Raw genomic sequence first — 24,504 nt, 5'->3', positions numbered from 1 at the left:
TCTAGCCTGGACTTTGCACAGAGCCTTGAGCTCCCCATATAATAGGATTGTAACTGCAACCTAAGTAGAACATCTCATGCGCATTTTGCAGCTGAAAATCTTACAGGTTTGCTTTAAAACTGCTTCAAAGACTTCTAAACTACATCAGTAACATTTGGCTGGAAATTAACCTGAGAAAAAGCAAGGTTTTTGAAACTGTCTCCCATAACATCCTCATAGGGAAGCTCAGGAAGTGTGGGCTGGATGTGTGGACAGTGAGGAGGATTAGGAACTGGCTGAATGGTAGAGCTCAGAGGGTTCTGATTGGAGGTGCAGAGTCTAGTTGGAGGCCAGTAGCTAGTGGGGTTCCCCAGGGCTCAGTACTCAGCCCGGTGTTATTCAACTTATCCATCAATGACCTGGATGAGGGGACAGAGTGTACCCTCAGGAAGTTTGCTGATGACACAAAACTGGGAGGGGTGGCTGATCCACTGAAAGGCTGTGCTGCCATTCAACAGAACCTGGACAGGGAGGAGAGCTGGGCAGAGAGGAACCTGATGAAGTTCAACAAGGCCAAGTGTCAAGTGCTGCACCTGGGGAGGTTGAACCCCACGCACCAGTACAGACTGGGGCTGACCTGCTGGAAAGCAGCTCTGCTGAGGGGGACCTGTCAGTCCTGGCAGACGACAAGCTGACCATGAGCCAGCAGTGTGCCCTTGTTGCCAAGAAGGCAAATGGTATCCTGGGGTACATTAAGAGGAGTGTAGCCAGCAGGTCAAGGGAGGTTATCCTCCCCCTCTACTCTGCCCTGCTGAGACCCCACCTGGAGTACTGCGTCCAGTTCTGGGGTCCCCAGTTCAAGAAAGATGAGGAACTCCTAGAGAGAGTCCAGAGGAGAGCTACAAAGATGATGAGGGAACTGGAGCATCTCCCCTACGAGGAAAGGCTGAGAGAGATGAGCTTGTTTAGCCTGAAGAAGAGAAGACTGAGAGGGGATCTCATCAACATGTACAAATATCTTAAGGGTGGATGTCCTGAGGATGAAGTCAGACTCTTCCCAGTGGTGTCCAGCGACAGGACAAAGGGCAATGGGCACAAATTGAAGCATAAGAGGTTTCAGTTGAATATGCAAAGAACTTCTTTACTTTGAGGGTGACAGAGCACTGGCACAGGCTGCCCAGGGGGGTTGTGGAGTCTCCTTCTCTGGAGATATTCAAACGCCGCCTGGACAAAGTCCTGTGCAACATGCTCTGGGTGAACCTGCTTTAGCAGGAGGGTTGGACTGGATGATCTCCCGAGGTCCCTTCCAACCCTTGCCATCCTGTGGTTCTGTGACAACAATGAGAGATTTTCTCCTGGTTGCATATATGACCAAATAGACACCACCTCTCAGGAATGCATCTGTAGAAATTCTCCCACTGAACTTCACAATCTCAACACAACTGCACTCATAAATTGAAGCCTTTCACACCCAGTGTCTCCAAGATAACCTGCAACGTCGCATTGGAGAAATTCATTCATCTTGTACAAAATGCCAAACACTGGCATTTACAGGAGGTCTCTTGTGCTATTATCAAGGAGGTGAGCCACTTCCAGGACATGTGCAGCAATTTGCAGACCAAGTTTTATAGAAACTTCTCTAGGGACTTAACAAGTAGATGGGAAGTAAACCAGGTGTGAAATTCAACCCAGTAGAGGGCAACAGACCCCAGTGTACATTAACAGCACAGTAGCCCTCCATAAAACAGCTGCCTTTGACCTGAACCTTATGGTCTGCAGATAGAGGATAAATAAATAGGGATGGAAGAAGAGAAGGAGAAGTCATAGAATTCTGATAATGTCATTGATAAACCCTCCTGGCCCCAGGGAGAAAGATGTTTTGACTTGCTCAGTCTGACAACCTTCATTCTTCTCCGTAGTATCAAAATCCGTTTCAAACGAAATCATCGTGTGGCGTAAGATATTATTTAATTTGGTTGTAAATACTGGTATTGAGCTTCACCACCTATAAATTGACTAGTGACAGGAACTAAAAGAAACATCTTTTGGTGAGAGGAAAGCTTTACCACAGTAAAAGTATGAGGCTATGTTGGGCTGCTTTGGTTTAGAAAATAGTAAGAATTTTTTGCGTTTTTTAAAATGTCATTGTAGTAGAGATAGGAATACCTATTTTATTTCTAAAGCATGAGCCCCAAATAGTGTAAAGGTAAATTCAAAGGAGCAAAAACTGGCATTCAGGGAATATAAACGCAAGAAAATTTCAACCTACTTTGCATTTAATAGCATAGAAACACAGGAGAAAAAAAATTAATTTAAGAGACAGAGTAGCTATTTGAAAGCCATGACAGACCACATGGAAAGGTCAGCAGACAATCCTAGGAGTTCTTTGAAAGACAGGGTCTTTCTGAGTAACTTTGAAAAAAATGTTGATATTGGTTGCATCTACTCTAATGCAAAAGACTGGACTGTAACCGACAGCAAAGTGACAGTTGTGCTAAAATGTGACAGATCCCTCCCTGATCCACCTCAGAACTGCTGAACAACTGAGCTGACACTTTGAAAGTGCTTTGAAAGAGTAATACAGCCAGAAAAACCCAGGGAAAAGACTCTGAAAGAAAGTCAATTGTCAGCAGAACAAGGAAAACGGAGGCTAAATAACAGAAATAGAAGTGAAAGCTTTTAAGCAGGGGAAAAAAAATCACAGGAGAAGGTGTCAGGGATAATGTCATTAGCAGTGACAAATGGAAATCATTGATTAAGAAAGTAGTGAAAGCAGAGGAGGGGAAAAAATGTCTTTGAGCTTTTATTCAGTGGTTTCAAATCTTTCAAAGATTCCTACAATCATTTCTTTCAAATGCAGAAACTACATTAGGCATAATAAAAGCACTGATCAAATCCTTGTCAGCCTATATAATGAGTTAGATCTTTCAGGAGAATTGCCTGTCTATTGTGATACAAGCTTAATATCTGAATATCAATGATTTACTGTTATTGTTTTGGCTAGATTACAAGAGTTGGAAAATGTGATTAGAAGTTGCTGTGGAGGCAGAAAATATTTTATATACATATGCAGATCAAAGGGCCTGCCTAGACTAGTATTCTGTATCCAGACTTAGTCAACAGCATCTTATATTTCAGAAGATGATCCACTTTCTGGGAAGTCTACCACATTCCAGTCACTCCAATATTATTCCTTTGCCCTCTGAGTCCCTTAAATTCTACAGCAGAAACAGCTATACTGAAATCAATTGAAGTTTTGCCTTTGTCTTCAACAGGAACAAGATTTTTCCCTGTTTCTTTTACAATGCTCACAAAAGGATGGATTGCAATTTAAGAAGCTGAATCCTAGGCCCCATTTCTGTCACTCACACATGCCTCCTCAAGCAGCTCTCTTGTCCAGAAGCCATCCCTACTTCTGGAGTTCCCAGTTCATCCCTTTTCTGCATGCCTGGCTTTTAGAGTTGAAGTACTTCAGAAAATTGACTGCCTTTATATTTTTCTATTTGTCAGAACTGAACATGCTGTAGGTACTAAACAAATATTAGGCAAATGATAACCACAATAATAAGATAGCTAATTTTGTAATGAAGCATGCTGAGATGCTAGCTGGAATTACTTGCCACAAAAATTCTAAGAAATGTTGAAATTGCCAATAAATAGACAAAATAGATTTCTGTGAAACAAAACAATGACAGCGATTTTGAAAAGAGAGGGAAAATTACCCATAATTAGAGTGATGCAGTTAGTAAATTATTAACCATTTATAGTTGGTGTTCTAGGGAAGTATGATGAACTATGTGAATGCAAGCTGCTTTTTTTTTTTTAATGCACACAGGAGTTTCACATTTACTCACAACAGACTTAATGTCCCCAGAAGAACTTGATTGAGATTTTCAACTCAAACCAAAGAGTTAGACAATTTCCAGCTAAGCCAGGGTGATGTCATTTATCTTTTTTCAAAATAACTAAGAAAACAATCAAATGTCTTAAACGAGAAGGTGACTGCAGTCTTAGCTAGTTTCATCCACTAATGAAGTGAATAGTAGCAATATTTGACATTTCTATTGCGTCTTTCATCCCAGAACACCTTAATCAATTTCATATCCATTTAGACACATCTTTTAGCTCTTACATATGACTGAAATCAAATCACAGAAATGATAGGGCAACAATTGTATTTTTAAGTTCAAAAAGTGAAAAATTTTTTTTGTCACTTGAGACTATATGGGAAGATGTTCAAGAGACACTTGACAAGATACTTTAGCCACAGTTTACACTTGTAACATTCATGGTAGAACATTGTTTCTGAAGTGGATTAAGTATTTGGGACCTTAAGATCCTTTCTTACCCAGGTGGACATGATGTAAGTAAGTCCTATAAAAGCAGATCCATGTTATGAAGCCTGTTTGACCCAATCTTTGGTAAAGGTGAAGTTTTTCCCATTTATGCTTCTTTTTAGCAAGATAATAAGCCAAAAACCCCCAAAATATAAATAAACATTTTCTGAGTGGTGATAATCCACTGATATATCAGCTTGCTGTTATTTGACAGGCTTTAAGCTTTGAGCCTTTAAAAATATGTTCATGTGCTTCACATGGCTAATTCCACTGGAAATGTAATAAAATTCAGTTCAATACATTGCATGGACAGTGCCATAGATGGTACTAAATTTAAGATAATTATATGAGATTGACGTAAAAAGTAACAATTACCACCAATAACGTCTGGATAACCAAAATCTATCTGCAATAGATCAGGATATTATGGACAAGGTTAAGAAATCTCTGTTCCTTAGTCTCAGGTTTGCATTTACATTGATTAAAACCAAACCCAAATTTTTCTGATGAAACTAAATAGAAAGGGTGCTCCTCAGACTAGCTTTGTACCTTTCAGGGAAGTTTGAACGCTGAATCTTTGGGTAACTGAACTTTTACTAATCTAAAAAAAAGCAATCTTTTTAATCAACTAGATAGATTCCTATTCTAGCATTATTCCATTTTTAGTCTCATTAAGACTAAATTCACTACTTCATAGTAGATGAAGTACTACTACTACTTCATGATCCAGCAAACAAAGATCTGCATTTACTCAAATTTGCAGATCCTCCTGCTTCACTCTTTTGTAGATGAGAGACACACAAGATGAATTAGGGCATATATCATATGTTTTTTTTTCTTGAATATTCATCTGGATCAGATAATCATATTTGCCACCTGGAAAATACTCTGTATAACATGGCTAGATCAAAGTCAACTGATGGAAATGGAAGATAAAACCAAAGCTCACTACTCAGGCTGATCTGCCCAAGATGGCAGTACTGAAATGTAGGCAGTAAAGGGCCAGGTTGACTAACTTACAACATTGACCAAAAAAGCCAGGCAATTGCATATAAGTTTAACCATGTTGCATTTTACATAATTTCAGGTTAAAATAAAATGTGCTTAAAAGTTTTGGAGAACTGTAAAGCTTAGTGACAAGTGATATATTACTAATGCTTACATATGTAATTTTGAGAGTTTTTATTAATATCTACTTCTGTTAGCTAGCAAAGCTATGATCGAAAAAAATTAACTAAAGCAAGGTTAGTTAGGTTGGAAGATCACTCTATTCAGTCTTAGGTAATCTTCAAATATTAGAGACACTAAACTTGGAGAATATTGTTAATAGCCTGCAGGGAGGAGAGAGAAATAATAAAAGGGAAAATTTCTTTTTCAGTGGAAGAGTACAGAAGCAAGAAACAGGATAAAGAAGTCGAGAACACTTACTCAGATTTAGAGAATTATAATGTTCCTCTAGCAGATGTTAAAGCGAATAAGCCTGAATGAATTAATGTAAATGAAAAAATGCATATACACGTAGGCGTTCATTTACCCCTTACCTCTGAATTCAGTGCTTAGCTCAAAAAGCTTGCTTGGATTAAATCTAGAGTAATGGAACATCATATGAAAAGCAAACTCTTTCTGATGACCTAAGTAATTTCATATATCTTTATATGTTCATGTCACAGTATCCATTTCACTTAAAAGAAAAAAAAAGATGCTTTTATAACTATATACTAATATAATAATAGGTTTAAGCAGTATTCTCACAAGGAATGTTCTGATCCTGTCTTTTTGAAGGTAGTACATGAGTAGGGCTGGGAAATTACTAGTTCCACCTACAAACTAACAGGAGGGAAAGTACGCACATAAAGGAGAAACCAGTCGGAAAATTTCAAATTCCAGTGGGAACTACAAGGTAAAACAAAGAAAGGGAGGGGTGTTAACTTCTGTCTGCTTTTTGGCAAAGGCTCATGACCCAGAAAACTTCTTCTCTTGGCTGTTATTGGTAGACCTGCTTCCCTTGTGCTGAGCTCTGGCCAGGCTTTATGAATTAAAGAGGGTTGGGAATAATCAATACTTAAAACAAGAAATCTCTAAGGAAACCTGTAATCTTCAGGAATATCTTGATTCACTAAATGACATCAGTTCTTCAGGTTAATAAAATAAGTGTAGACTGTGCCTCCAGCAGGTATGCAGGTAGGAAGGTTTGGGAGAGGTTAAAAACCCCAAGGTGTTAAACATTCCATTTCTGTTATCTCAGTAGTGCAATGGGAGAGAGGGATATTTTTTAGCTCAGTACATATAGTGTTTGCCATTGCATCTCAGGTTTCCATATGCTCTTCTATGTATCTAGACAATTGTCCCCACATCCTCAAGTTCTGCAGGTAGGTTCATTTAACTGGCTCATATTGATGAGGCAATAGTGCTATAAATATGACACCATGTTAGCTTCCTTCACATTTTGTGAGCGTAGAAGAAAGAATTATACGTTTGCCAGATGTTGGCTAAAATACTGATATTTTTCAAGCCTAAATTTCATGTATTTTTCTAATTTACTATGTTAGTTTTCAATTCTGCTAAAACCAATGCTAGATATATCACCCAGAATGTTTTATGGAAAGCTACATTTCAAGGGGTTCTGATGACCTCTCAGTGAATAAGCTCCGTAATCCCTTCAGAAATTTTTGCTTTATAAATAAAACACAAAATTGTTGTAAACCAAACTGAGAAGCAGAAATCAGTACGTCGGCCTTGCGGTTTCTCTCACTATAAGAAGGTGGACAGAAAAATCCTTCTTGCAAACTCCTTAAGATTCATTGTTATGAACTCACAGACACAGTGACACAGATGCATGTTGTGTGTTTGCTGTATCTCTGCTTTGTCTTCTTTATCTAGTCTCCAAATCCTCATTATATTAATTATGGAAGCTATTTAAAATATTCTAGGCCAAGATTTTCCATGTGTTTCAGTCACACAACTTCAAATACTTTAAAAAGGCGTCTGATTTTCAGGCAAAGCTAGCCATTCAGCTGTTGAAAAAGCAGGTTCTGTCCTTTATTTTAAAGTAGAGTCTCAAAATACATTCATTTTTAAAGGCTATGCACTTAAAGTATATGCAGAGTAGTGCTACAGATCTGTAATATTTGGCTGTAACTCCTTCTCTCCTTTCTGCTTCTCTGCTTTCAGTGGGACCTCAGGGAGTCTTATAATTTTAAAATTTACTACAGAGTGGTGGGTGTTTTGGTATTCAGGATCTGTAGTTCTTAGTTTTTCCTACTTCCTCTCTGTTCCCCAGTTTCCTTCTGCCCTCTGTACTTAACAAAAATAGTTCACGAACCAGAAACTCTTGTTGGTGGAGCTGTGCAAGGCCCAGAGACATGATGCAGGTGAGTCTATGGGATGAGAGTGGATAATACCGGCAATAGCAGGTGACCAGCAGGAGGATGAAGGAAATTCAGCATCCTCAGATCTGTCTGACTGGGTGCTGCGCTACTGTGCCCCATGCACACCCAGACCCACCCACCTCAGGGCCTCTCTCCCTGCTCTGCTTTCAAAGGTCTACCTCAGCAGGGAGAGCTGATGGCGGCCTCCTGTGCCCAAGCCTTCCCATTTCACAGCCCTGTAAAGCTCTACAGAGTTGTGATAAGTCATAAACTGGGGCAGGTAAGTTGTCAAAATATGTCCAACCCAGCTATTCCAGCTGTAGCAAAGTTTACCTCTCCAGGGAGAGGGGGGAAAATGTGCAGCTGGGGGCAGGAACTGCTTCGCTTGTCCTAGATTGATCCCCTACCCAGTGGAAATAGTTTAGGGAGTTTGGAGTTGGTATCCTCAGAAACAAATCACTTTGGGAAGGTGGATAAAGCTGGGCACTTTGATATTATCAGGATGTTTGTGTTCTTATTTAAAAGGCCAAAATGCAGAACGTTGCTGAGTTTTTGTTGCACAAAACAAAAGCCCCCTCCGTCCATCTGCAGCTCTTCCATCTGTGCAATCTCCTGGTGTCACCTGGTGCATCAACAGCCAAGGAGTTCCAGTCTCAGCAGTAAGGTGTCTAACGAGCAACTACCCCACTTTGTCCTAGTAACTTATTATTGATTATTATAGAAGCGAAAGGAGAAGAGGAATACCCTGAACTGTAGACACCCTGCAACTTAGTCCAAATCAAATGTTTCAGAGGCTCCATAGGCAAAGCCAGGGAGGATATTTGGGAGTGTGTCAAAGAAAAATTAGCAATTTTAGGCTACATAGAGGCAAATAATACAGCGACCAGTGACGAGCTGTAAGGGGCAGAGTGGAATCGAAGAAGGAACAAAGGAAGAAGCTACAAACTAAAAAATGTCTACCTAATAACCACAGGAAAGGAGAGAGGAACCCTTGAAACTTTACCCGTCCAGTTCCCTTTACCTGCTTGTCACCTCACCTGTAGTGGCTTGTTTTGATGAGGAGTCTGAAGTGCTCAACTTTATGGAGTACAAGGGCAGTATAGCAATAAATACAGAAACAGGATTTAGGACAAAGAGAAAGAAGTAGGTAAACTTTCTATTGCCCATATTAGAAATGCATTAAAAAAAGTTTTCCTGGGTTTTCTACTGGCATGGGCAAAGTAGGCACTTGCACAAAGCAATAGCTGGGCATAAAAAAATTGGCAGGAATCGACCACCCTTCCTGCATAAGGAAAAGCAGACTGAGTGTAGTTGTGCTACTGAAGGACAGTTAAGCCATGGCCACCGAGGGACGGGGGGGAATCTGTCTGGCAACTGCTGGCATGGGGGAAGGAGGGTCTTCAGGGTGTTGCAGCTGAGGTTTTGCCCCTCATCCCCATCCTGCATATAGACAGTGAGCAACAAAATTCAGTATTGATGCACAGCTGAGAATCTGCTCTAAACCAGGACCGATACAGCCCCCCAGACTATAGGTTTCTAAACACTTTAGACTGCCAAGAAAAATCCGATACTGCCTTTTTCCACATCACTGACTGCTCATTTTACCACCACATACTTACCGCTGATACAGGTGGTTTTGTCACTGTGCTGGGAAGTGGATCGGGGAATTAATGAGGATTAAAAGTCATCTTTTGGGGGCAAGTGTGAGACAATTCATTCCCTGATCTGGTACATCTCATGGAAACACGACTACTTGTGCCAGTAGAAGGAAAAGAGCAGCACAGGGCACATAGGAGTGGGACTGCTTCTTTTGGCAGCATCTCCAGCTTGAAGTGTTCCTGAAATTGTGGCCTCAGGCAGTTGACAGAGAATGAGAAAAGGCCCTGTGTTTTCCAAGGCCTGTTCCCAGCAATCAGGCAATATCTTGTATAATAGAGATCAGGTCCAACACTTCCCGAAGTCCCTGGAACTCTGCTGTCCTTCTGCATTAAATAGTCTTATGTGCTCATTACGATTAACCTTTATTAAGTATATATTTGATCCCTGCTATATTTTGTGGAGGGTTTTTTTAATGTAGTCGCACATTTCCCTCTTGCTCCATTAATATTTTTTCCAGTCCTTATGTTCCAATCTGAAATTCCTATCTTTTTTGTATATTTAGGCTCTCTGGCATTGTTCTGCTGCCAAATGTCTTTATCATCTCAGACTGTACGCAGGGTAAAGCCTGCCCTTTTATATGTGCCAGTAAGTCAGACAGTTCTCCTGTGTTATTCCATGTCTCCTCACCAGCAGCACAGTCACTCTTCAGGAAATGGAGAAAGCTGGCTTAAGTGCAAACCTGGTGGCCTGTGTAGGTAAGTTAATTTTCTCTATTGCTTTTTTCTTCCGCTTAGTCTGAAACAAGTCACGTAGGCCAGTTAATTGTGTACTTTTCATGAAAAGGCTTTTAATAGACTAGTTTGTCTAGCACACGGGGAAGAGGATATTGTATAATGTCATGATGAAAAACATTACAGCAATCTATAGGCTTTAGATGTGTAGATGGCAAGAGAATGATTGAGCGCAAAGATAAGGGTTACGATTTGCTCAAAAGCTGCAACTAGATTTTTTTTTTTTTTTATAACTAATTAAGGTAGTCTGGGAATTATTTGTAGAGTGGCTTCCATGAAAGAGGTAGAAAGAATAGTCATTTAAATGTGAAAAATAGACACAGATTGGGATTTTTTTACTGTCAAACTAAAATCTTCCTAGAATGGGAATTGAAATAAAACTTATTAATTTCCAAGTAAAGCTCACTAAAAATGTGTTGGAACAAGTCCTTTTACAGAAAACAAGTTCTCACAGCAGCACTGAAGCATTTTGTATTTTAAAAAAATCTTTTCCCTTTTCTGGGCAAGAAAAATTGGGTTGTTTCAAAAGTGTTAATTATAACAGCTTGGAATGGATGGTCATATTCAGTTCTATGAAACTGGAAGCATGGGAACATTCATTATTGTTGTCTCTTTATTTGTGTTACTAGAAGCTGAAGATTTGCCCGCAAAATTTATAACGTAAGACACGAGAAAATAGGAATATGATCTATTTGAAAAAGTGCAGACATCTATTATGTAAATACTGTATAGCTTGGTCTACAACTGAGCTAAATAATAATAAGACCACCCGCCACCCAGTACCAGGAAACATTTTCTCCTTCCTAAAGTCAATGTGTATATATAAGATGAATCTAAAAGTGCTTCTGTCTTCAAATACAGTAGATTGCAGGTATCAAAAATCAAGTAAAGCTGCTCCAGCTACCCTCATCAGACAAAGGGAATGAGTAAACAGGGGCAATGACAACGTTAGTAATCAAAAAGGGTCAAGGCCATCCTCTGGCACATAGCTTTGCTCGCAAACTTGCTGCCCCCAAAACACGCCCACATACCGAAGCAGCGCGGCAGGTGGCTCAGCATGTATCCCATGGCTCTTGGTACTTCCTGCTGGAAAACTGTCCCTAGGGGAATGGGTACAAGTAACACAGACCCTTTCATAACCCTCTCCCTAAGAAATGGAAATGGTCTCCTCTGTGCTCCTAGCTGTGCTCTCCTCCTCCTCCCCAGCTGTGCCCAGGACCTGGTTGGAAGCGTGTAGCTGGCCCCAGCCAAAGTGTGCCACTAAACCTTGCAAACAGTCATTATCCAATGCCTGTGAATATTCCCAGCTTGATTTATAGATAATATAGAAGTTAGCCAAAGAGTCATGTTGACAAGTATGATAGTGATGTCAGTGCATCAGCAGTCTATCATGTTATCCTTAATTGTAGAGGTTAATGTATAATTTCCAGGGATTTATTGCAGTGAGTTATTATGGAAATGTAAATAGATGGAAGAGCTTTTGTGCTCCAGTTAAGAGCCATGTGTTTAACAGGGGGTATTTTGTACTTGCATCCAGTTCTGGCCTCAAAGGCCTGTGTATTAGAGAGCTCTTGATACGCTCCACCATTTGCATCTACGGATGTGCTTCAATTTTTGTTGGCCTTTGTCTCCAATTGCTCCCTGCTGTATATACCATACTTATAAGGGAGAAACACAAATTGACTGAATTTGTGAATGTTTATAATCACAGACTCATCTAGGCTAAAAGGGATCTCTCGAGATCATCTAGTCTGGACGCCTTCAGTGGGTGTCTATGAACATCCAATAAACTCCTGCTCTGAACGTTTGACTGACTCTAGGAAGAACAGGATTGTAATGAGTATTTACAGTTGGGTGTCCAAAGTATGCAATGTGAATCCCACCCTTAGGTAACATTAACTTTGAAAAATCACCTTACATTTTTGAAAGGCTTCCACATCTCATACTTTCATATTCTGAAATCTATCTCCTGTTTTATGAGATTCTATAAGAGAGGAAAATACCCTACTTGGAATAAAAGGGAAAGAAAATATTATTATTTTGCTTTGCAAGGCTTTTCTTTACAATAGTAAGTGGTAAGAAAATATCTAGTTCCCTTCCTTGAAATGATAATTTAGAAAGCTTTCCTAATCCATTTTTACAGTCCTTTATTGTCTTGTTTTCTTAAAAGAATGCCACAGCGACAAGACAGCTTTATGTTGGGGCTTTGCTTTTTGTACTACAAATCATAAAAGAAATTATTCCACTCAGAAATAAAGCCACAGCAGCTGTATCGCCTTTACAAAACAAAGCGTTACCCTGAAGTCTTTCTGTGGCAGTTTTAAGCCACCATCTTTACACAGTGTTGGAACATAAGTTTTTTGGATTTTTTTTTGGTTTTTTTTTTTTTTTTTTTTTTTTTTCCCAACGTATTTCTTTTTCTATTCTTTTAAATGGTCATGTTTCTTCTCTGGCCAACTCTACTGACATTGTATCAGTGCTGATGGAGCTCTTTGGAGGCAGGTGACAGAACTGCCACCGTATCAATCTCACCATTAAGCTGCCAATTCCACAGCAGCATTTGGAAGTGAATCAGAGACTTCCACTGACATTGTAACTGCAATGTGTGAAAGACACTTCCATCCCTTTGAATGTGCAGGAGACACTTTCATTTACAGAAAGGACTCACTGATACTCTTGTTGTACCGCACACAAGGATTAGTCACAATCTTCAGGGAAATCAAGGGAAGCTGGTGTCAGTACAAACTCTACTGCCATCAGGTTTCAGCTGTCCCAACTGTCTAGCGTAATTGCCCATCATGGTTAAACTTCCAGTACGGACACATAAACCGAACACTTTCACTGACATTCTGCTGTTTCATTGATTTTATATCCCCACCCACTGTCAACACAATTTTATAAAGACAGTGTCAAAGTGAAAGTTACTTTTCCATGATTCATAACTAAATAAGGTTGCTAGATAACTATCCCATTTCTTCTACTAAGAGTATGACATTGAAAGCACCCCGCTTCCCCTTCATACAGAATGGAGCACATTGCTTAGTCATTCTGTCTATTTTCTTCTGCATCAACACCTATTCCTACACATTTTTTTTTTTAAACTTTACTTTATGCATTTATAAATCTTCTTTGATGAGGGTGAGGACCTGCTACCAGCAGATGGATTATCTTTTATATTCTGGGCCTGGCTGTACCTGGGACAACAGAGTTCTGACCTATGTCAAGATATGGCAGTTGTAAAATCTAAATAGGAAACAACCAAGGACACTGCTGCTAGAACAAGAAGTCCCCAGATTCTTGGCACAAATTTAAACCTTATAATTGCATATTAAGACCTGATAACAATGTCAGTGTGCACTTACATGAACTGCTACATGTGGAGCTGCTGTTGTAAGAGGAAGGCATTAACACTCTAAGTAGGCTATACAAATAATAGAACCACAAAGGAAAATTTGAGGTCATCAGCTCCTACAGTTATAAGCTCAGATACATATATGAAGACAGAAGCGCAATATTAAATAGTGCTTTTAATTCTGATTAAAGACAGACTGTGTTGGTCAGGGATAGTTTTATAAGAAGGACATACATTTGGATTAAATCTTGTTATCCTCAAAAGATGTTCTTAAAACAGGTGAAAATATTTAACTCTCTTTCTCTGTACATATATATATATAAAATTTCTGTGTATGTATATGTAAATGTATATGTGTATAACTCTGTATATGTATAGCGTGTATATATTCTTTCACATATATACAGAGCTTGTGTGTATATATACATAGTCTTACAGACTAGCTTTTGCATATAGCATCTTTTTCAAAATGGATAAAGTTTAAACACAAAGTTGATGTCTCTAAAATTGGTTCACCCTGCCTTTGAAAGCTTTTTTTTTCTTTAATACAGTTATTATTTTTATTAATCTCAAGAAATTAAAAAGAGACAAAATGCACAGGGGCTGCATCTGAATTCACTGCAAGAATGAATTGCAGGGGGGAGTTATTTCTGGCATGGTGCTTTTAAAATTAAGCTCTAGAATGTTTGTACTCTAACATTATAAACAGATTTTACCATTTTGTATTATTTTAAAACAGTATTTTGTATGAGAGTGAACAGTCTCTCAACCATGAAGATGAGACAAAACCTATGGAGAAAGGAAATTACAGCATAATGGAAATGATGGCCGGGAGCCATACCACCCTGGGCTGTGAGCTCATCCGAACAGAAATGCCAGGCTGAGCTGATTTGGTCAGTGCTTCGATTCGGGATCTCTGCGGAAACCTCCGAGGTTGCTAGAGGAAGCGGTGGTGGCAACGTTGTAGGTGGTACTCTCCGTTCTTGAGTCACCACTGGGTCAATAACCTGTGTGATGGGAGCAAGCAGGATTTCCTGCTTGAGAGCTGAAGAGTTGTGGGCATGATGTGAAACCACGGTCCTGAGTATCAGGGATTAAAGACCACCATGGACTTTGTGTGAAGGGTAGACTTGTTAACCCTGGGGTACTGATCACATTTCAGTAGCAGCCTTTCTTTAGGTACTTTCTCAAAGGTATTCCAGTATTTGCTCCTCCTTGGGGCACCAGACTGAAACCAGTAATGTAATGCCAGGCTGCTGGAGTATTAAAAAAAGTTCAAACCCCACTGTCACAGACTTTCACCCTAAATCCTACCATTAACCTGAATGAGTTTTGGATCACATCTGGCGTCCTTAATGTACAAGGACTGCAATAGGGCTCATATATTTTTGAAGGAGCTCCTCTCCTTTTCATGCGTTTACCGTTTGGGCAATGCTGCCTTCGCCTTTCAACCGTAACCGCCAGCCGTTACTCGTGGATGCTGTCAGGCCCTGTCGTGCTCTCAGAGCAGCTCCACTCCAGATTGTTTTCCTCCCCAGCCCCGCTATGGTGTAGTGACACTATGACATGACATTCTCCCCAGAAACAAAGACATGAATCTGATTTATAACTGGTGGTAAAACTTTATTATTCAAGTTTAGATGTAACAGACATCTTTGCTGCCTGAAGATTGTTTGCATAAGAAATACACCAAGAACATGTTTGTGAGTAGAAATGAACATGCACTATGAAAACCAAAAAACAAAACAAAACAAAACAAAAAACCCAAAACAAAACAAAACAAAAAACACATCCATGTGTTGTAAGGACAAAACATTAAGAGCCAACATTCTAGAGTCAAATCAGGGCTACAAGTTTAATGATGGTTTTAGCAACATGAAGTCATTCTTTATGAAGTACTTTTTTTTTTACTTTTTTTTTTTTTTTTAAACTTTTCCTGCTGGTGAATTTTCTAAAAGCTAAATTTACAATGGCATTTTGAGATGTTTCCTTTTCTCCTGTTCTCCTTCTACATAGAGCTCAGAGGCCAAAATGATAGGAATTGAAAACTGTGGTTGCTGTTACAATGTTTATTCTAAGAATTTTACTTTACTAAGTGTACTCAAAAAAACCCAAATGAAACTGGTACTTATCTGGCTGGCAGCCATTAAATCATTGTCTTTTATCCTCTTAAAAAGAGGTAAATTGGGGTATAAGTGATTACTATATAGGTAGCATCTCACCAACTGCCAGCTTTCCAGAGCTGGCTGAATGAAATGAAATTGTGAGGAAGAGGGTAGGGAGGAATCCTATTCTGGGGTGAGGAAATTATGTAAATCACTCTACTTGGCCCATCTTAACTTTATAGAAAAGTTTAGAAGGGATTTCTCACTTATCTATCACATTTGGAATACGTTGACAAATTGCTCGCTATTCTTTGCCAAGCATAACTGTCTCCACAGAAGCAGAAGGAAATATCTCTACCCTTCTGGCTGAACAGAAGCAAACTTCTAATCTCTTTGGCTTTTCCTGACCAGTATTAGGAATTAGCATGTTAAGTCAGCCAAGAAAAATCAATACAGGAGCAAGAACGGGAATATATTTAGACATCCTGGGCAAAAAGCAGATGGTAGACAACATCCTTAGCGCAGAAAGCAAATAGTTCTGACTACAAAGCAACACTGTCCAGTCCAAAGATGGACTTGAAAGTCCGTCCCTGAACTGAGGACTAATCCATGGTTGCCAAATCAAGTCTCCTCACTGCACAACCACTACGTTTCAGCAGTGTACTGTTAGCATTGGTCACTTTTCTCTTCCTGCCCCTCTAACTGCAAAAATAATTTCTCACCCACAGCATGCCTTAACTTTTTGAGTTGTCTTCATGCTGTCTGTCACAATGTGTAACAGTACATTTTCTAGGCAAAACCAAGATCCAAGTATCCAGTGTTCTTCCCCTCTTCCCCTTTCTGGATGGCCCCTGAAAAATTAAGGGGAAGGTTTTTGTTTGTTTGGTTTTTTTGCAATTAGGTGCAAAGCTTGCTTTCGAAATCACTCTGAGTTTACCACCTGTATGCAAACTGTGCTCTAGAAAATCTTCATCTCCCACTGCATTAACCAAGGGGGCAGCAGCCACGAAGTGATAGCTTAGAGACAGTCCGGTTTGCAGAAGGTGCTGCGTGATGGTTCCCCTTATACTGTGTTAATGGAAACATTGTTCCTGTTCTGCAATCTGATTAAAGGGAGGCACCACAAATCCTCTGGTTTTGAACCTTCTACTTATTTTATGGTCCAATTTGAGATATCTTTTGATATCTCAACGAACCATTCCTTAGTAAGAGAAGCACAACACTTTGAAGACACTGGCAAGTTGAGAACAAAGAATGATTCTTTGAAAGTTTAATTTTTAGTGCTGTAAGTTGATCAAAATGCAGAGGGTGCAGTAATTGCTTCTGTGTGCTAACATTGGTTTCTACCTGAGAGTTATTAAGTAAGATTATTCTTTTCCAATGTCAGGATTTATTTTTCTTTTGATTCAGATCCATTGTGAGGGGGTCTGGAAGAGGGATGGAGTCATCTCTCTCTTAAGAAAAAAAACCTGTGCTCCCCCCAACCCCAATCAATGAGAACAGGCTACGGCAAAATCCTATTTCTTACAAAGCAGAAATCTTAGAACATCTCAATATGTCATGGCAAGAACAATGAACTTGTTTCAATTTTATTTGCACCATCTAGGTGTGCAGTATTAATATTCAAAAACCTGTCTTGTTCTTTGCACTCATAAGATTTCATTTCTCCTCATCCCCAAACCCTGATATATGTGTATTTCCTGTTATTGGCCTCTGCTTCTGAGTTTAGCAAGAGGTCTTATGAAGTACAGGGTGGTGCTCAAGTCTTACAATGCGCATGTCCCCCATAAAATATTTTGCCATGAAGACGCAGCTTCCATCAATGAAGAAGCCCCAGGAACTGGTAAGTCTTAGAAGAAGAAAGCCAAACCAATAACTACTGATAACTGGTAGGCAGCTACCTCTGAAGCTGATAAAAATCACTGCTTAGTGAGTCTAACATGTTTCTTGGAAAAGCTGAAAAGGACACACACTGGACCCTGACGTAACAAAACGAGGGCAATCTATTTCAGTCCCCACAGAAAAAAAAGAAACAAAAAATACCCAACAAAAATAAATCCACAAAAACCAAGTCAGAACTTATTATTGGAGAACAATAGTAAAAACATAGCCAGACTTCGTCCGGCACTGGTATCAAGCAGGAGATTCATCTAAAAAATAGAAGAAGAAGAATGTGGCCCAATATCCTTTGCTAACCTAGAACACTATTGAAGGGTTATAGAACTCAACCGTGAACAGATTGAGTGGGACTTTCCATATGCTGCTCACCAGTATAGAAGCAATGGGTGGAGCAGGAAGGAATGCAAGCCTAATGCTGAACAATAGCCTGTCTGTGCCTAACAAATCACAGAAACTGTGCAATAACGTTTCATCCGTGTGAAAATGCAACACCTAAAATACTGCCAAGGTCAACAAGACCTTTGGTGATCAGCTGTGTAAGTGCTTCTCATGCATGGTGATGTTCATTGCCGGCTGCTTTAGGCACATTATTTTTCAAAAGACTATCAAAGTGCTGAACGTTTAGGCCAGTTCCTCCCTAGTTTTCCTTTTGCCAACCCCTATAAGACATTTCCTATCACCTCTCCTTTTATCTTCCACCTCCCCGTCTATCTGGTTAAGTATCTTATAAGTGCACCAAATCCTAGAAGGGAGAGTGGTGAGATTCAGGTAAGTTAAATACAAGAACTTTTTTTTTTTTTTATGATGCTTTAGTTTCAATTACATGAAAATCTGAGAAAGGCGGCATGTAAGTGAGATCAGAATAGGACCCTTTACATATAATCTCAAGTGAGGACTTAGTCCAGAGATATTTTTATAGAACATTTCAAAAAATAAAATGCATGAATGGAGAAATAAAAGACAACATAATATCAGAAAGACATTTTAAACTTCATTCGCTGCAACATTCATGAACCAGTTGAGCTACACCTGCCATCCAACCATAAGGAACTAAGACCCTGCACTGCGAAAAAGAAACAAACCCAAACAAAACAAAAAAGCAACTGCATAATATTGTAAAAATGGAGTGCAATGCTACTACAGAATGCAATAAAACATCAGTGCTGCATCGTCAAACAGCACTTATCAAAATAATTTCTGAAATGTTTCTTCTGAAACACAGACAAAGCAATAAAAAGAGGATATATGTTTATCATTTTAAGCATAACAATGTGAGTTAAGAGCTTAAGAATACAAAAGTACTTGGAATGAATAGTGCTACCCTTTTTTTCCTAAGTAGGCATAAAAATATTTTCATTTCCTTCTTGTTTTTCCATACCATTAATATCAACAAATTTCATTCATGTTATCGTTTACAACTTTAATGCACACACACAGAAAAAAAGATACCTACTGCAATAGAAATAGTTGCTTCATTACCTTGTTTGCTACATTTGCAAATGTAAACAGCGAGGCAGAGCCAGAACTGACTCTAATGCATGATGGAATATCTTTGTTGCATACGTACACTGTAGAAAATAATTATTCAATATGTCAGGCACCATTATTTGAAATGTAATACATTAATATTTACTAGAAAAATAAGGTTTTTTCTATTTGTTCTCCCAACTTCTTTAATGAAATAAGTTAATCTGACAGTGCATCCAGTAGCTTGTAATATCTTCTACATCCCTGTGGCAAAATAATAAACTACTGGTTGGGACACTATAATGAAAATGATTAAAGTCAGTTCTTGTACACCCTTGTAGCAAGCATGGAGGCTCGTCTAACAGCACCTTTAACCAATTATTTAATATTTAGTTATTTAGCCCTATTTCCCTGAGCAGTTATGCTGAGGAGCTTTCCCTTCATGGATAGTTTTTACAAAGCTTTAAGTATTAAAAAGTACTATGAAGACATTTAATGCTACTTAGCAAAAGCTGGTATAAGTCTACTGAAGGGATTGACTGGTATGTATAGCAATGTTAAGCCTGTGGAGAAGTAACCTTAGACTTTAAGGTTTAGAAATGTAATATATTAAAAATATATTAAAATAAAATACAGCAGGTTACCTTGTTCTACGCAAATTAAACCTGGAGTGTGGCTTCTGTATTAGAGACTTCACTTGCACAAAATGGTTTTCCTAGACTAAAGTGTGCCAGAAAGAATGTAGTGATAAAATGGTAGCTAAAAATCAGCTGAGTCTGAGAAACATCTAGATGAAATTGCTGCCAAAGCTTTGAGGACAAAATGATCCTAAGGCATGTTGTAGGGCAGAAATTAGCCCAAATTAAAGAAAAGAAAATGACCTTTTAACATCTGTATATTTAACAAGTCTAGTTCTTATATACAATGTGCATATGTTCACTATACCCCTGCAGCAGTATATACATATACACATCTTTGCACTCTTGCCAGTTATGTCTCTTACACAACAGCAAAGGTATTAATTGTCCGGTAAAATTTTTCTCAAGGTTATTCGCCATGATTCACTGCATTCTGGCTAGCTTTGGTGGGCCGTGTCCCATATAATTATCTTTTCCCCCTTCTGGCCACCATCCAACTGTTCTTTTTTTTCTTGGTAACCCACTCATTTAAAAGGAAAAAAAAAAAAGAAAAAAAAAAGGAAAAAATAAAGAAAAAAAAGAAAAGAACAAGGGATTTAATATTGGATAAGGCATGCTCTCTATATGAAGTGCTTTATAGGTCTTCACAAGACATTACAAGCTATTGAATTCCCATCAAGGAAACCTATTTCTGTTTAATTGTGCTAAGTGCTAAGGTTTACTCTTTAGGTTTTCCATTCTTTTCAGCTTGTGCATTGTTCCTGTGTAGGCCCCTCTGGATGTGAGTTGTGAAGTCATACTTGTCCGTGCAAAGATGCTGGCATATGCTGCACTGGAAAGGTCCACTGTCACCATGGCAACTCATATGCAAAGCATACATCACTTCATCCAGAAAGACAATGCCACAGTGCACACACTTGGTAGAAAGTTCATCTTGAGTACTTCTATCAACTTTCTCTGTTTTTACTACATTCAAGGGACCTTCATTTTTTACATTTGGTGGTGCCTTACTCTTTTCCTTGGAGGCACCATTTGCAGTTGGCCCAGGTCTGGAATGCTTTATCGCCAAATCTAGAGGAATGTCATTGTCTGATCCGACAGCTGAAAAATGAGGAGGCAGATTAAAGGTGGGATAAGGCACATAGTTTTGGCAAGGATTTGGTAGGCCAGGCACATGACTCAAGTAGTGTGGATTCCCAGGAACAGACAGCTTATATTTACTCCAGAATCTCAGCCAGTCAGCTTCACTCTGAAAGTCATTGTGTACAAACGGAAGTCCAAAAAGTGGGTACTGGTATTTTTCAATAGGGCTTCCAGGTGGTGAATAGTTTGGATGTTTCGCAGGTCTCATGTATTTTTCTATCGGGCTGCCTCTCTCTGAGCTTCCTTTCCCTTCTGATATCGATGAACTGTTTCCTGGGTCTCCAGTACTTTCCTGAGGACTTTTTATCTGAATGTGCAAAGGTTGCATCCTTTTGTGAATATCCAGAGTTTGGCTGACCAATATTGGCTGCTGAGCAGAATGGCTTTTAGTCAATGAACCTGGGGCCTCGTATTTACTGAGGCTGGGAAGCTGAATTTCTCTCTGATGACCTTCAGGTAAATGGTCCTCTGACCTCCTCTCTAAGGGGCTTCCATTGACTTGTTCCTCACTGCTACCCCTCTGCTGTTTGTTTAGCTGCTCAGCCTGAAGTGCCTCCGGGTTAAGGCGCTTTCTTGTTCGTCTCCTAATGATCTGCTCACCATTGTTCTGCTTAATGATGTTTAAAGGCCTGGGAGTCTGCATGGAACACACACATAATGAACAAAAGGGAAAAAGAGAAAGACACGTTAAACAAATCTGCAAGACCACGCTCATGCAAATTTATCTTTTCTTTCGTGAAGAGGTGTATTGTAAGAGTTTCAGGGGAATGACCAAATTTCAACCCAAATACTGGTTCCTGGCCCCCCATGCTAAAAGTAAACTATGAATTGGTTTGTTTTATCAAACCAAGTCAACTGCCTTAGATGTATTATACCTTTTACTTAAAAAGGCATGAAGTATCCAAGCTGTCAAAGCATTTATTACCCCTTACTCCTGAAAAATTCTGGGGGAGACATGCTGAAAGTGGGTGATGAGAGCTGGGGATGATGTGGGAGATGCATGGCCTCATGCACTGGCGTTATTCTATGCACCATGTCACCAGAGATGGTATCGGGCAGGGGGTTGCACAGATCACACTATGACAAGAACTGAATAACACTTACCTTGATACCCACCCCCCTTTGGCACGGATAGAAAATGCAAGCACATACAGGGCTCGCTGACCACCACTGCTCTCACCTAGCAAAAGGGCTGCAGGTCCACTGAGGTGGTGAGTGGGATGATGGTGGCTGGAAAGGGACTAAGAAAGATGGAGAAGAAAGCCCAGGAAAACTTATCCTAAGCATCAAAAGGTCTACCTGGGACTTTGGTACCAACTCCCCCTCCTTCATCCCTACTGTATTTCTTTCTAAATGTTACTGATGTTGTGCTGCTAAGTCACGAGGGAGAGAAGGTGTCCCCTAAAGGTGGGAAAAAAGGGTCTGTAAAGAAAAAAGCATTGTGGAAGATGCAGAGGCAAGGACCAAGTCAGGACTTTGGTTTCCATTTGCTACTTCCCCACACCAGCTCAGGGTAGGTGGCCTGTACAGGTGAGAACTGAAAATACTTTTGCGTGAAGAAAAGAAAAAAAGTATAAGGAAGGACAGCAGCCAGGCTTCTTTGAAAGGCCCCTCAACAGGAAGGCAATGGTATGTGAATGAGAGATGGCACTGTATTGTCGGTATGTGTTGCTCTACTGGGCAGATGTTGAAACAACAAAAACTACCTAAAAGTCATTCAGTTTGGTGTGCTGGCAGTTGCCATTTGTCTCATCCAAATGCACACATAATCCTGTTTTGGTTGGAGGCCAGAAAAGTGCCCCACACAGTATTTCACTTACATATTTTTTTGGAAATTTTCTTTTTAACATTGTTTTAAAGTGCAGATTAAATTTTGGCATACAGTCAATATCCAAAACAATTTGTACCTTGAATGTAACATAATTTATATATATTCATAACATTGAATTAATACAAAAATATCCAGAGCTGGAAGAGCACTCACTCTATTATTTTTAGAGATCTAGTTTCTCTCTTCACTTGCCATCTTCCTCTACTCTTTCACCTATTTATTTCCCTGAGGTTGGCTTATTCTTAATCGTTAACTACATTTTAGGCAGCACAGGTACTTGTTAAGATTTTACTTTCTATTAAAACTCTGGATCAGAAGAAATACACACTTTGATTTATATTTTTAATAAGCAAAATTTAAACTTGGCAGAAAAACAGCACCTGAACCAGCCTCCTCAAGCAAAGTTGAGGCAAAATCATGTTAGATAAAATTAGAATATTTTCTACGTAAATTCTATGCAAATAAAGTTTATAGTCTGCAGAGTCAATAGCCAATTAATATGCACAAGCATACATTCTTTATTACAAGTTCAGTGGAATTTCCTCAGCCTTTTATGACAATTGTAACACTGTCATACTGACACGCCATGTGAGATCTTACAATATTGTTGGTGTTGCTCTTATTAAACTTTTATTTATACACTACAGATCATTTTCATATGGCTTCTGGATAACCTTTCAATAGTTTGGAAATACTTTTAGTCTTACCCTTCATGCTACAGGTATGAAGTCCGATCGTGGAAGTAGTTAAAACAAACATCTTCTTCATACCTGGGATTAAGGACCTTTACACACTTGTTTGCAGCTCTGGCTCTTCGAAGTTACATGCCATTAGCAGTTACCGGCTGTAGGTCCAACTTAAAAATTCTTCAGCATGCAGATGACTGTACTCATCTGACTAGTCTTTAGCCGATTAAAACAGATTACTCACTGGAGTAAAGCTACTCACATTTTCCTTATTCATAGCAGTATGCGGCAGACAGAAATATTCTGTATTTGGCTGCAACTAAGGCAGACAAAAAAGTTGAAGCTCTCTTCTTGATTTTCAGTGGGGCGTTAAATTCAGAAAAGAGTAGAAACATGACCAGAACTTTACTTTTAAAATGCTCTATGTCAGACCCTTAATTATATGTTATACATAACATGTTGAGTATGATCACAAAGATTTTTCTGCCATCTCTATTAGCAATCTCCCTGCCCCAAATATGAGTAACTTTAAAAAAAAAAAAATCACAAAATTCAACAAAGAGTTCATTCACTTATTGTGATTAGACTTCCTAGATACCATGGGAAACTGGAGTGATTTCTTCACTAGAAGATCACATATGTCTAAATCCTAGAATAATCTGCTGTAACTCCTCACTGAAGTAGTCCAAGGATGTGGCCAAGGACTAACAGTGGAACAAAATCTAGTTTTTCGCGATGAAGTTAGAGTTATTAAAAATGAGGAACAGCACCATAATAATAATGGTCAAATTCATGATTCTGGGGTGAGAAGGGATATACCTTTCTCTGTCAGCAAATGTGAATATTGTGTATTTGTTTGCAGTAAACTGCATTTTTTTCACTAAAACTATTTTAATAATTGACGGTTGGAATATTATTACACATTTCTTAATATAGTTGTCTGCATTAGAGGAAAGAAATGTGAAAAACCTGGCACATTTAATGTAAATGACCCCTAGATAGATTGAAAATTTTTGAAAATACATTGAAAAATTATTCAAGGGTATCATAGAAACAGAACTGTGACTTATAGCAGAAATCTCTACCATGTTAACATTTGTAAGTTGCTACTGCCTAGTAGTACCTGACAGACCATAATTTTTCTGCTTATTAAATACAAGTAAAGAAGGGACCTCAGAGATAAGATACACATCCTTGAGTTAATGAGGATGGTAGTTCTAGATAGTGATAATTCAATCAAAAGGCAGCTACGAAATGTGCAAACCTACTACAGGTGAATTTTACTCAGCTGTGTAGCATAATTTAGTTT

The 24,504-nt window shown here is 39.1% G+C and overlaps 1 protein-coding gene across 2 annotated transcripts in view; it reads right to left on the bottom strand.

Annotated features, from left to right (window-relative positions):
• Positions 1–20,253: 20,253 nt before the first annotated feature.
• Positions 20,254–24,504, bottom strand: part of TRPS1 (transcriptional repressor GATA binding 1) — a 171,264-nt gene continuing 167,013 nt past the window's right edge. For both annotated transcript variants that reach the window (XM_009635992.2, XM_009635993.2), the window contains exon 6: positions 20,254–21,315. In XM_009635992.2, the coding sequence (XP_009634287.1) occupies positions 20,254–21,315 (1,062 nt within the window). The remainder of the gene's footprint in view (positions 21,316–24,504) is intronic.

Source organism: Egretta garzetta, unplaced genomic scaffold (genome assembly GCF_000687185.1).
Source record: "Egretta garzetta isolate BGI_Z169 unplaced genomic scaffold, ASM68718v1 scaffold13, whole genome shotgun sequence".
Classification (NCBI taxonomy): Eukaryota; Metazoa; Chordata; class Aves; order Pelecaniformes; family Ardeidae; genus Egretta; species Egretta garzetta.
This window is presented reverse-complemented; position numbering and strand designations above follow the sequence as displayed.